Here is a 13,046-nt window from a genome sequence, read left to right on the forward strand (position 1 = left end):
AGCCTAAGACATTGACGCTTTAGTCACTTCCAGTGTCTTCACTGCAGCCCCAAGGGGCAGAGAGGCAGGGTTGGAGTCCGGACCCCACGCAGCTCCTGTTCTTTCTGCTGCCGCCACCCAGGAGCTCCTTCAAGGGCGTTCCAGCTCACTGACTTCTGAGAAGACTCACAGACAGGGTATAAACATATTGTTTCACTCTGTCTAAGTTTCTTCTCCACAGGCAGAATTCAGCACACACGTCATGATGAGCAAAGGCAGGGAGTTTGAATTGCCATTGTAAAAAGTGGGTTTCCACTTCATTATAAGAAGACACAAGTTAATCTCCTTTGTAACTATAGATAAAGAGAATATATTTTTAGTAGGACCAAGTTTTTATATTTTTTTCCTTTTATCATGCTTAATTATTTAGCTTTTTTAATGCCTTGAAGTATTATATACTTACATTTCTTTTTATCTTTCAAAATTCAGTACTGAAACTAACATAAATGATCTCCTTACTTTTTGAAGTTAGGATTATATGTATAGAGCAATAAAATACTTCATGTTGAACTAGCTATGAAATTGGCATTAAGTTATTTTTTGTTTGAGTTATATTAGACATGTTAAACAATTCTAAAACTGATTTTGTGATAGAATAATAGTTACAACTTAAAAAGCAGTGTGTTTCTCCATGAAAGTAAAGAAAACAGTTCATTTTTTTGGTAGTCCTTCTGTATCACAACATATGGCAAATATTTTTATTTCTGAGAATTTCCTAAAAGTGTCTTTCAGGTAGTACCAGCTTACAGCATCCTTAGACACAAGAAGGACCACTCATGAGGAGAGCTTTTTTACTTAATTTACTTATAATTAATTTCCTATTATGTATTAGCAGTGTGCCCAGCAGTAAGCAAAGACATTTAACTAAAGCAAAAATGAGTCAAATTACTGATTTCGAATTTAGTTATCAACTTTTATATCCAGAGTTTTATATGAGAGCATTTTGTTTTCCCCTTTTTAAAACTAATGTAGAAAGGCCTTCTTATTGTCAAGAATTCTTTCAGTCAGTAAACATTTATTGGACATTTATTGTGTGGCACCCACCATTCCTGGCACTGGAGAGACAAACAAGGTAGATGACCTGTTCTCTCTTGAAAATCATATTCTGTAGGGGAGACAGATTAGGTTAAAAAATATATATATATATGTATATGTATATGTAAAAAAACACATGTATACACACACATAAGAAAACAGACAGACAAAAGGGTAACAAGTTGGGACAAGTGTTATGAGAGAGAAACAGGTTAAATAAAAGATGAGAGCAGGGCAGAGTATCCAACCAGCAGAGTCCTCTTTGAGGAAGGAGAGGGTGTGGGAAAGAGCATTCCAGGTAGACAGCCCAAGTGTAAAATTCCTCAAAGCCATTCTAGTGAGAAGACCTGGTGCTGTGCCCACAGCATGCTCCCTGGCTGCCCATCTACTGGGCCCTGCTTCCTCCCCGTGAAGTCCTGAGGGGCTGACCCGAGGAATTCAGATTCTGAGTTGCTTGGATGGAATTGTACTAAACCCGTTTGCAGTATCAAAACGTGGCCTGTATTTCAGAAATAAGAGCTAAGTACGTCTAAAGCTCCTGTCAAACATCTTGCTCTGTCCTTTGTAGATGCTCCCAGTGACGCGCATGCAGAAGTTTCCCTCCGCTACTTGGGAGACGTTGAAATCTCAGAAGATGCTACGTTGGTGGAGCTGAAGTCTCAGGTCAGCCTTCCTCCTGCAGCGCGTACCTTACTGGTGATCTGGCTGCTTCCAGTGAGATATTAATATATTCTTCTATTTCCTCTTCCCTCAATTACAGTCTGTTCTGATAGGGCATGTGTTATATGCCATGTTCAGTGGTGAGTACCCAACAGGCCACACACATATTGCTCAGACAGCTCCTTGGGTTTGCTTCTACCAGTTGCCTGTGGCTTTCATTTATCCCCTCTCTGACAGGCATGCTGTGCTTTCATTTGAAATCTCCTCAGTGACTTGCAGCTTATGTTCATTTTGATTTTTTAGGGAAACATTTGTTGGAACATTTGTAAAGCATTCACTTTACTCCTTTATTTACATTGTTTTTGTGTCATTGTGATTCATGTGTTAAATGTTGTTAGTAAAAGCTGTGTGGTCAGTTGCCCAGGAGGTCAGAATATCAGCTTTATGTTAAACTAGATACTGTATTGTTTTCCTGGACATTAATACTCACAGACACAGTGTTCTGTCCAAATGGAAAGGCCGGATTGAATACAACACACAATGCTTAAGAAGCATCTTATTCTCATTGGATTAAAATGAACATCCCTTCTTACTCTTAAAGGAAACAGTGTAGGTGCGTGTAAGGTGAATATCAGTCATTGATTGACTTCTGTGTGTCCTCAATATCTGAAATACCTTCCGCAAAAAAACAAATGGTCTTATTCTAATAAGAACAAGTAGAAAGAGACTTTTTTTCTTATATTAGATTAAAAGATACAAAATTGATGTTTCTAGATTTAAAACGGATGAATATTGGCCATTTTATATACTACAGCCTAAGTATATAAATAGTTATCCACCTCTACAGAATTAGTCCAGCGGTTTGGGCCTAGGATTTGGATCCAGAGATTCTGAAATATTTCAAAATCAGAAGTTATTTCCATGGCAGAGCAAACTTTGTTGAATTATATGAGCACAGATGGAAGTTGAAGATGAGTCCTTGCTTTTATTAGGCCTCTACTCTTGAGTTATATAGTCATATAGAAAGTAATTTTAAAGTTTCATTTTCTAAAACATAATCATTGAAAAGGAGCTTTTGGCTCAGATTTAGAAACAGAAAAATCTCTCAGGCTGATTTCAGTAGAGAGGAATACAGAAATTACTCAGGGTTAATTTCATTTAAACGATACTTCTGTGGATTTTTTGGGTAGATATTATCATTACCTAAGATACTCTTTCCCTTAAATGTCATGGTGTAGCGCTTCATTTTTTTCCTAAAGCAGTCTGTTTTTAAGAGTGCTTTCTCCAATGTCTGTTTCTTTTCTAGGCCATGACCTTGCCCTCCTTCTCGGAGTTTTCCATCCCATCGCCTGCCTTCCTTAGAGCCTGGACGGTGGAAAGTAGGCGCCCCGGCAGGCTCTTACGAGTCCACTGTCAGCGGCTCAGGTAGGTTCTCAGTGAACGCTCCACAACAGCCCGTTCTAGGTCATTCCACATTTGTCATGTCGATGACACTTTTTATCATAAATTAAACTCTGAGACAACTTCAGTTTCTCTTATTAAGTATAAATGTAGTTTCATCTGTTTTTACTATGGTCCAGAGACTGTGAACAAAATTTTGATTGTTTTTTCCCCCCAGCTTTATTGAGATATAATTGCCATATAACACTGTATAAATTTAAGGTGTACAACCTATTGATTTGACAGACGTATAATGCAGAATGATTACCACCATAACATTAGCGAACAACCTCCATCACATCATATAATCGCCATTTCCTTTTTGTGAGAACATTTAAGATCTACTTTCTTATTAGCAACTTTCAAGTATATAATTCAGTGTTATAAGATGAATATGTTCTGGGGATGTCATGTACAGCATGTTGATTATAGTTTATAACTGGAAGTATGTACCCTTTGACCAACATCTCCCCTTTTCAGCCAGTCCCAGTCCCTGGTAACCACCATCCTAGTCCCTGTTTCTATTAGTTCAGCTTTTTTAGATTCCACATATAAGTGATATCATACAGCAGTTGTCTTATCTCACTTAGCATAATGCCCTCAGTGTCCATCCATGTTGTCTCAAACAATAGGATGTCCTTCTTTCTTATGACTGAATGATATTCCTTTGTGTGTGTATGAGTGTGTGGACACATACATACATACACCACATCTTTATCCATTCATTGGTTAACAGACACTAGGTTTTTCCATATCTTGCCTACTGAGCATAATGCTGCGATGAACATGGGAGTGCAGATAATCTCTTTGAGATCCTGTTTTCATTTCCTTTGGTGAGGTACCCAGAAGTGCGATTGATGGATCATATGGTAGTTCTATTTTTAATTTTTTGAGTAACCTCCATACTGTTTTTCCATAGTGGCTGAACCAATTTACATTCCCACCAGCATTGAACAAGGGCTCCCTTTCCTCCACATCCTCAAAAACACTTGCTATCTCTTGTCTTTTTGATGATAAGCATTCTAACAGGTGTGAGATGATACCTCATTGTGGTTTCGATTTGCATCTCCCTGATGATTAATGATGTTGAGTACCTTTTCATGTACCTGTTGGCCATTAGTATGTCTTCTTTAAAAAAAAAGTCTGTTCACGCCCTCTGCCATTTTTAAATCAGATTGTTTGCTTTTTGCTATTGAGTTGTGTGAGTTCTCTATGTACTTTGTTTTTTGTTGTTTTTTTTTTTGTGGTACGCGGGCCTCTCACTGTCGTGGCCTCTCCCGCTGCGGAGCACAGGCTCCGGACGCGCAGGCTCAGCGGCCATGGCTCACGGGCCCAGCCGCTCCGTGGCATGTGGGATCTTCCCGGTCCGGGGCACGAACCCGTGTCCCCTGCATCGGCAGGCGGACTCTCAACCACTGCGCCACCAGGGAAGCCCTCTATATACTTTGAATATTAACCCCTTAGATTTGCAAATACTTTCTGCTGCTTCATAGGTTGCCTTTTCATTTTGTTGATGGCTTCTTTTGCTGTGCAGAAGCTTTTTATTTTGATGTAGTCCCACTTGTTTATTTTTGCTTTTATTGCTTTTGCTTTTGGTGTCAAATCCAGAAAATCATTGCCAAGGCTGATGTCAAGGAGCTTACTCCTCTGTCTTCTTCTAGGAGTTTTACAATTTCAGGTCTTCACGTTCAAATCTTTTAATCTATTTTAAGTTGATTTTTGCATAAGGTGTAAGATAGGGGTGTAGTTTCGTTCCTTTGCATGAGACTGTCCAGTTCCCCCCAGCACCACTTATTGAAGAGACTCTTTTCCCCATTGTGTGTTCTTGGCTCCTGTGTCATAAATTAATTGATGATATATGCATGCGTTTATTTCTGGGCTCTCCATTGTGTTCTTTTTTTTTTTTCCTTTGGCCATGCTGTGTGGCATGTGGGATGTTAGTTCCCTGACCAGGGATCGAATCCATGCCCCCTGCAGTGGAAGTGAGTGAGGACTCTTAACCACTGGACCACCAGGGAAGTCCCTCTTTTGGGTTCCACTGATGTATATGTCTGTGTTTATGCCGGTACCTATACCATTTTGATTACTATAGCTTTATAGTATAGTTTGAAATGAGGGAGCATGATGCCATCAGCTTTCTTCTTCTTTTTTTTTGTTTTAATTTATTTTTATTTATATTTTGGCTGAGTTGGGTCTGTTGCTTCACGCGGGCTTTCTCTAGTTGCGGCGAGCAGGGGCTACTCTTCGTTGCGGTGCGAGGGATTTTCATTGTGGTGGCTTCTCTTGTTGCAGAGCACAGGCTCTAGGTGCGCAGGCTTCAGTAGTTGTGACTCATGGGCTATAGAGCACAGGCTCAGTAGTTGCAGCGCACGGGCTTAGTTGCTCCGCGGCACGTGGGATCTTCCCAGACCGGGGCACGAACCCGTGTCCCCTGCATCGGCAGGCGGACTCTCAACCACTGTGCCACCAGGGAAGCCCTCAAAGAATTTTTTTGTAGACCTTGGAAGATATTGCTCTTTTTTTTTTTTACATCTTTATTGGAGTATAATTGCTTCACAGTGGTGTGTTAGTTTCTGCTTTATAACAAAGTGAATCAGTTATACATATACATATGTTCCTGTATCTCTTCCCTCTTGCGTCTCCCTCCCTCCCACCCTCCCTATCCCACCCCTCCAGGCAGTCACAAAGCACCAAGCTGATCTCCCTGTGCTATGCGGCTGCTTCCCACTAGCTATCTACCTTAACGTTTGGTAGTGTATATATGTCCATGGGCAGGCGGATTCTTAACCACTGCGCCACGAGGGAAGCCCTGTTCTTCTTTCTTAAGAAAAGATTGCTTTGGCTATTCAGGGTCTTTTGTGGGTCTGTACCAATTTTAGAACTGTTTTTTCTGTTTCTAATTGAAAAATGCTTTTGATATTTTTATAAGGATTGCACTGAATTTGTAGATTGTTTTGGGTAGTATGGACATTTTAACAATGTTCTCCCAATCCATGACGATGGAATAGCTTTCCATTTATTTGAATCTTCAGTTTCTTTCATCAGTGTCTTATAGTTTTCAGTATAAGAAAACCTTTTACCTCCTTGGTTAAATTTATTCCGAAGTACTTTATTCTTTTTGATGCTGTTGGGAATGGGATTGTTTTCTTAATTTCTCTTTCTGATAATTTACTGTTGGTATATAAAATGCAGCTGATATTTATGTATTGATTTTCTATCCCACAACTTTACTGAATTCATTTATTAGTTTTAACATATTTTTGGTGGAGTCTTTAGAGTTTTCTATAAATATCATCATGTAATCTGCAGATGGAGACAACTTTACTTCATCCTTTCCAGTCTGGATGCCTTTTATTTATTTTTTTTCTTGTCTAATTGCTCTGGCTAGTACTTCCACCAGTGTGTTGCATATGAGTGGCAAGAGTGGGCATCCTTGTCTTATTCCTGATCTCAGAGGAAAAGTTTTCAGCTTTTCACCATTGAGTATGATACTAGCCATGGGCTTTTCATATATGGCCTTTATTGCATTGAGGTACATTCCCTCTATATCCAGTTTGTTGAGAATTTTTAACATGAAAGAATGTCAAATGCTTTTTCTGCATCTGTTGAGACGATCATATGATTTTCTTCCTTCATTCTGTTAACGTGGTTGTATCACACCAATTGATTTGCGAATGTTCAACCATCTTTGCATCCCTTGCAGAAATCCCACTTGATCATGGTGTATGATCCTTTTAATGTACTGTTGAATTTGGTTTGCTAATTATTTCTTTGAGGATTTTTGCATTTATGTTCATCAAGGATATTGGCCTTTAATTTTCTTTTCTTTTAATGTCCTTGTCTGGTTTTGATATCAAGGTAATGCTGGCCTCATAAAATGAGTTTGGAAGTGTTCCCTCCTGTTCTGTTTTTTTTTTTTTTTTTGGAAGAGTTTGGGAAGGATTGGTATTATTTCTGCTTTTGGTAGAATACATCAGTAAAGCCATCTGGTCCTCAACTTTTTTTTTGTTAGGAGGTTTTTGATTACTGATTCAATCTTTTTTTTTCCTTAATAAATTTATTTTATTTATTTTTGGTCGCGTTGGGTCTTTGTTGCTGCGCGCAGGCTTTCTCTAGTTGCGGCGAGTGGGGGCTACTCTTCGTTGCAGCGTGCGGGCTTCTCATTGCCGTGGCTTCTCGTTGCAGAGCACAGGCTCTAGGTGTGCAGCCTTCAGCAGTTGCAGCACGTGGGCTCAGTAATTGTGGCTTGCAGTCTCTAGAGCGCAGGCTCAGTAGTTGTGGCTCACGGGCTTAGTTGCTCCGCAGCATGTGGGATCTTCCCGGACCAGGGCTTGAACCCGTGCCCCCCGCATTGGCAGGTGGATTAACAACTGTGCCACCAGGGAAGCCCCCGATTCAATCTTCTTACTCATAATTAGTCTGTTCAGAATTTCTGTTTCTTTGTGATTCAGTCTTGGTAGGTTGTATGTTTCTAGGAATTTATCCATTTCTTCTGCATTGTCCAATTTTTTGGTGTATAATTGTTCATGGTAGTCTCTTAAATTTTGAGTGTTCTTATATGGTATAATATTTCACTTAAGAATATTTGAAATTGGTTAAGAAAAAAACTTTGAAAAAATTAAGTGATATGTCATTCAATATTATTTTGTTTCATTTGTTATCAGGGAATATAAATTGGGACAGAGAACTGAGATCTGCTTAGAGCCCCTTCAGAAAGAAGAAAACTTGGGGTAAGACGTCCTACTACACATACAAAATTACACACTTGTCTGATCCCAATGGATAGTTTTACTATTGATTAAGGTGTTAAATTTTTTAAGTGTTTTTTTCACTGCTTCTAAGGAGTCTGGCAACTTAAAACAGATTGTGTTCTAGAAATGTGTTTGTATGTCTGGTGTCTAGATCTTAGAACTCACTTTTCCATAAAAACAGAATTTTTCAGTAAGTCCCAGTGCATGTTGAACCCATAATGATCTTGAAGTATAAGCAAGATGCTCATCCCAAGCTCTTACCAGTGCCTGCAGACAGTCTGTTGTCAAACCAATTGATAGTAACACCTGACACGCTGCCCCTTGTCCTGCTTTTTTCACCCTAATATCACCTGACATACACTTACTGAATTATCAATTATTATCCGTCTCCCACTACTAGATTGTAAGTTTTGTGAGGGCGAGCACTTCATTTTTTGGTCACTGCTGCCTCCCCAATACCTAGGACAGTGCCTTTGTCATGGTCAGTAATTATTTATGGAATAAAGAAGCACCCCAAAGTTGTCCACGTTCAAACCTACCTATTCTTTTTTTCATTATAGGACATTCTTTTATAAGACATTTTTGTCAGTAAAACCAAATACTAAGATTCTTTTACCTGATGTGACACGATGATTCTTGTTGTCCTCCTGTCGCATGACAACTCTACTCTGTCAACCGTGTGACCTTCATTTTATCCCACTGCTTCATAAAACTGCATTCTTAATGCAAATTGTATTACTGGGAATAGTTTCCTGGAGGGGAGTTTCTGGATCAAATGGTATGGACATTTTAAACCTCTTATTTGTTAAATTCCTTTCCAGGTAAGTTATACCATTACGTTTCCACAAGCTGTGTTTCTAAGTATTTATTTCACCTCACCATCAAACCATCATTGAATGCTGTCATTGTTTAAATGTTTGCTAAATTGATAAATGAAAAATGGTTATCTTGTCTCATCTAGTAAGATTAGGGCGTTTGTTGAAAGGCTTGTAAAGCATTTGTATTTTGTGAGTGAGTGAATTGTTTCATATATTTTGCCTGTTTTATTTGGGGTCTTAGAAAAAAGTCTAATTTGTGTGAGCTCTTTCTATAATATAGATTATATTACATAATATAAACGGACCCTCTGTCATGTTTGTTGTGAGCAGTGTCCTTTTGAAGACCATGCTGTGCACTTTCTCAGCCCCCTTCCCTGCTTCTGTCCTTGACTGACCTCCGGAGCACTCTTGCCCCCGCTCAGTGAGGACCCTGGCTCCTCGTGGTCTTCACCCAGACTCTGTCACCTCCTTGGCAGCTCCTGCATCTACACTGACCACAGTTTGTATGCTCTGGGACCTCAGCTCTGCTCACTGACCTCAGCAACACCTACACCCTCTCAAAAATTCCTTCTTGACCACAGTCCCCCGCTTTCAGTCCAATCTCCTAATTCACTGGGCCCTCGCTCTCCCTGCGTTGCCTGTTTCCTCCAATTGTGTTACCCTTTCTTTTGATAAAAACACTAGTATAATAGAGATACAGCATTAAAATCGTTCATTGTCTCACCAAGTTTTCATTTCTCCTCTCCACCTTCCAGTTCTTATCTGTAGCTTTTATTTCACATCCTATCTAAAACAGTCTCCATACGTCTAAATTTCTTTCCGACCTTTCTGAATGTTTCTCCTCTTTCTCTTCCTTCACGGACCTCGTATCTGTGCTCATCCCCTGCAAAGGTTTCCTTTGCTCTTAAACTACACCCACCATCTTCTCTTCCTAACTCTAAGCCCTCCACTTCTTCTCCCTGGCTAAGTTTTCTGCCAGCTTCACAGATTCTGGTTCTGAAATCAGCGTTTCCTAGGAAGTCGCCGTAGCAGGAAACCCCTCTTCCCCTTCATCACCGGGATAGCCCTGCCGGCCCTTTCAGCTCTGTCTCCAGTCCTCTTCCCTCCGTGCCCCACTGAGGAACTTCTTCCTCCGCCTTCAGCCTTGCCTGCTGCCTCCCCAGGGACCCAGCTGTGCACTCAGAATGGGAGCTCACCTCCATTCTGGGTCAGGACTGAAGAAAATCAAAGTAAAGGTTTCCCACTAGCATTCAGGGTTTAAGGAAAATCTCTCCTTATAAAAAAACTCAGAAGAGTCAGAGGAGAAGCTGTGCCGTTCCCAGCTGCTGTGGTTATTGCATGCTTGCCGTTTTGCTGTAAATCTGACGTGCGACTGTTTCTGCCGCAGCCCCCAGCACGTGCTGCTGAGGACACAGATGCGCCTCCCTGGCAAGAGGGCGTATACCTTGCCCGTGGACCTGGTGTGGGACACTGCCCGAGGCTGGACGGCCGGCTCCCTGACGCACCAAGTGGCCGATTTCTGTTCTCTTCCTGTGGAGAAAATTGAAATTGCCAAATACCTTCCTGAAAAGTTTGAGTGGCTTCCAGTACCTAGCTGGGTAAAGCTGTGGGGCTCCCTCAGGGAAGTCGGGCCTCACTGGCATAGTGAATAATTAACTGCAGTTTTCCACAGACAGGGAATTTAGTAAGAATTTGAGATTGAGTTTTCTTTATTCAAGATACTTAATTTTTCTGTAGAAACAGCAAATTACCAAGAGGAAAAAGAAGAAAAAGCAAGATAATTTGCAGGGGGCGCCTTATCACTTGAAAGATGGAGATACTATTGGCATTAAGGTACGTTTTTAACAGTAAATTTAGCACTTTGACAAAACACCAGAATCAAATGATTTTATAGAGAAGTTTTATCAAATCTTCAAGGCATAGATAATCCCATTTAATATAAATTGTTTCAAATAGTGGGGGGAAAAAGAGGGAAAGCAGACAACTCATTTTTAAATAAATAAATTTTATTCACGGGCTCTAGAGCGCAGCCTCAGTCGTTGTGGCACACGGGCTTAGTTGCTTTGCGGCATGTGGGATCTTCCTGGACCAGGGATCGAACCCATGTCCCCTGCATTGTCAGGCGGATTCTTAACCACTGCACCACCAGGGAAGCCCCCAGAGAACTCATTTTATGAGGCCAGTAGAACCTCAATACCAAAAGCTTAATTTTGGGTCTGACTTGAATGAAAATGCTCTGAAGTTTTATCACTAAGTGTGTTGCTGTAGGTTTTATGTAGGTACCTGTATTAGGTTAAGACATTTCCTTCCATTCCTAGTTTACTCTAAGTTCTTTTTTTTAAAATCATGAATGAGCACTGGATTTTTTTTTTTTTTTTTGCGGTACCCGGGCCTCTCACTGCTGTGGCCTCTCCCATCGTGGAGCACAGGCTCCGGACGCACAGGCCCAGCGGCCATGGCTCACGGGCCCAGCCGCTCCGCGGCATGTGGGATCTTCCCGGACCGGGGCACAAACCCACGTCCCCTGCATCGGCAGGCGGACTCTCAGCCACTGCGCCACCAGGGAAGCCCTGGATTTTTAAATATTAAATTTTTTTAAATACTAAATTTTATTCTGTGCTTTTTCTGCACCTGTTTAATTAGCTATATCGTTTTTCTTCTTCAATCTGGTAATGTAGTGTTATTACATAAACATGTCCTCAACACCGAGCCATCCTTGCATTCCTTGGACAAACCTACTTTGTTGTCATATAATAACATTTTTTGTAGTAAGGGTGAATGATTTAAATCCTTAATTTAAGAATTAATAATTTGTTAATATTAAATTATTTATATTAATCACCACTTCTGTTCAACATTGTACTAAAGAATGGGACCAATGTAATATGACCTTCCACCCAACGAAGAAAAGCAAATAAAAATTGAAAGATAGGTAAAAGAAATTCTAAAAGGAAAATACAAAACTGTTCTTAGTTTTTCTACAGTCAAACCATCAGCTCTGTTTAAGAGAGTTCAAAAGGTTGTAAGATTGGGCTTCCCTGGTGGCGCAGTGGTTGAGAGTCCGCCTGCCGATGCAGGGGACACGGGTTCATGCCCCGGTCCGGGAAGATCCCACATGCCGCGGAGCGGCTGGGCCCGTGAGCCATGGCCGCTGAGCCTGCGCGTCCGGAGCCTGTGCTCCGCAACGGGAGAGGCCACAAGAGTGAGAGGCCCGCATAACACAAAAAATCAAAAAAAACAAAAAAACGTAGACTAAAAAGATGTCTGGAAACACTGCTCATTGATTCTTTTGAAATGCAGCGTCTCCTGGTTGAAGATGATGATTTCAGTACAGTCGGAGACGACACTGGAAGAGAAAAACAGAAAGCGTTTGCCCTGGGGAAGAAGAAGAGGTAAGTTAGGGTCCTCACCTACGTGACAGATTCCACCGCGACCTCCAGGCGCTGGCGTGCCTGCTCTCGCTGGAAAGCTCCTGACTGAGGCGTGGAAAGAAACAGCGGAGCCCTCCTCCCTGCCTGCGCTTGCCCACCTTCTCTCCATCACCTCCTAGAGTGGCTTCCTGGGGACCGTGCAGGAGGAACCTGGGCGCAGCTCACTGCGAGGAGGAGGCCCCTCTCCGAGCTCCGGGTCTCGTTCTCCCTCCGCCGGGGCCCTGTTCCTGCAGTCGGCCTCCCCCATCCCTGAGTCTCTTCCTTCAGACACCTGCCCTGGCTTGTCTAGGGTTCACGCTTCCTGACCCTGCTCCAGCTGTGTTCTCCTGCTGTCACCTCCGTCACTTCTCCGTCACTCTCCACCCCGTCTGTTCCCTCCAGGCAGCCAGCCAGGTTGCTCACCCAGCCGACCCTCCCCTTGGAGGGAGCTCCCTCCCCATCCATCTTCCTCGCTCTGCTCTGCCCGAGTCACGTCACCTTGGGTGGGTTCGCTCCTTCCTCTTCTGTACACAGCCCAGCTCTCTCCTGGCCTCCAGACCACAGACACCTATCAGAATCTACTGGAACCTTCCACCAATGCTGATACTTCAACCTCCACATGCCTGGGCCTGGCTCCCACCACCGTGGTCTGCATAGTCACCCCCTTGCAGGCCACACCAGGGGTGCGGGAGGTCGTCCTGATCTGTCCCCACTTCCCAGTCTCCTGAGGTCTTGTGTCCTGTCCCCGTCCTCATTGCTTCTGGCTTGGTGGCCACTCCTCTCTGCAGTAGCCTTTGAACCAGGCTGCCTGCCTGGCCCAGCCCCTGCTCACCTCAGCCTTCCTCTCCTCCCACCTTCCACAGCTTGGGTACCAAGTGTCAGGCGTTGTGATG

At 42.3% G+C, this 13,046-nt stretch overlaps 1 protein-coding gene across 10 annotated transcripts in view; it reads left to right on the forward strand.

Moving 5' to 3' along the window:
• The window catches only part of USP40 (ubiquitin specific peptidase 40), a 92,321-nt gene that overhangs the window by 77,029 nt on the left and 2,246 nt on the right, over positions 1 to 13,046 (forward strand). For 9 of the 10 annotated variants that reach the window (XM_022567997.3, XM_089916192.1, XM_089916193.1 and 6 more), the window contains 6 exons: positions 1,643 to 1,737; positions 3,041 to 3,159; positions 7,839 to 7,904; positions 10,131 to 10,341; positions 10,481 to 10,576; positions 12,044 to 12,135. In XM_022567997.3, coding sequence (XP_022423705.1) covers positions 1,643 to 1,737; positions 3,041 to 3,159; positions 7,839 to 7,904; positions 10,131 to 10,341; positions 10,481 to 10,576; positions 12,044 to 12,135 — 679 coding nt within the window. Of the gene's footprint in view, positions 1 to 1,642; positions 1,738 to 3,040; positions 3,160 to 7,838; positions 7,905 to 8,485; positions 10,342 to 10,480; positions 10,577 to 12,043; positions 12,136 to 13,046 lie in introns of those variants that run through there. The other variant, XM_089916199.1, reaches the window with a different exon arrangement.

Source organism: Delphinapterus leucas, chromosome 8, assembly GCF_059928025.1.
Source record: "Delphinapterus leucas isolate spDelLeu-1000000601 "Yukka" chromosome 8, BTC_Dleu_Yukka2, whole genome shotgun sequence".
NCBI lineage: Eukaryota > Metazoa > Chordata > Mammalia > Artiodactyla > Monodontidae > Delphinapterus > Delphinapterus leucas.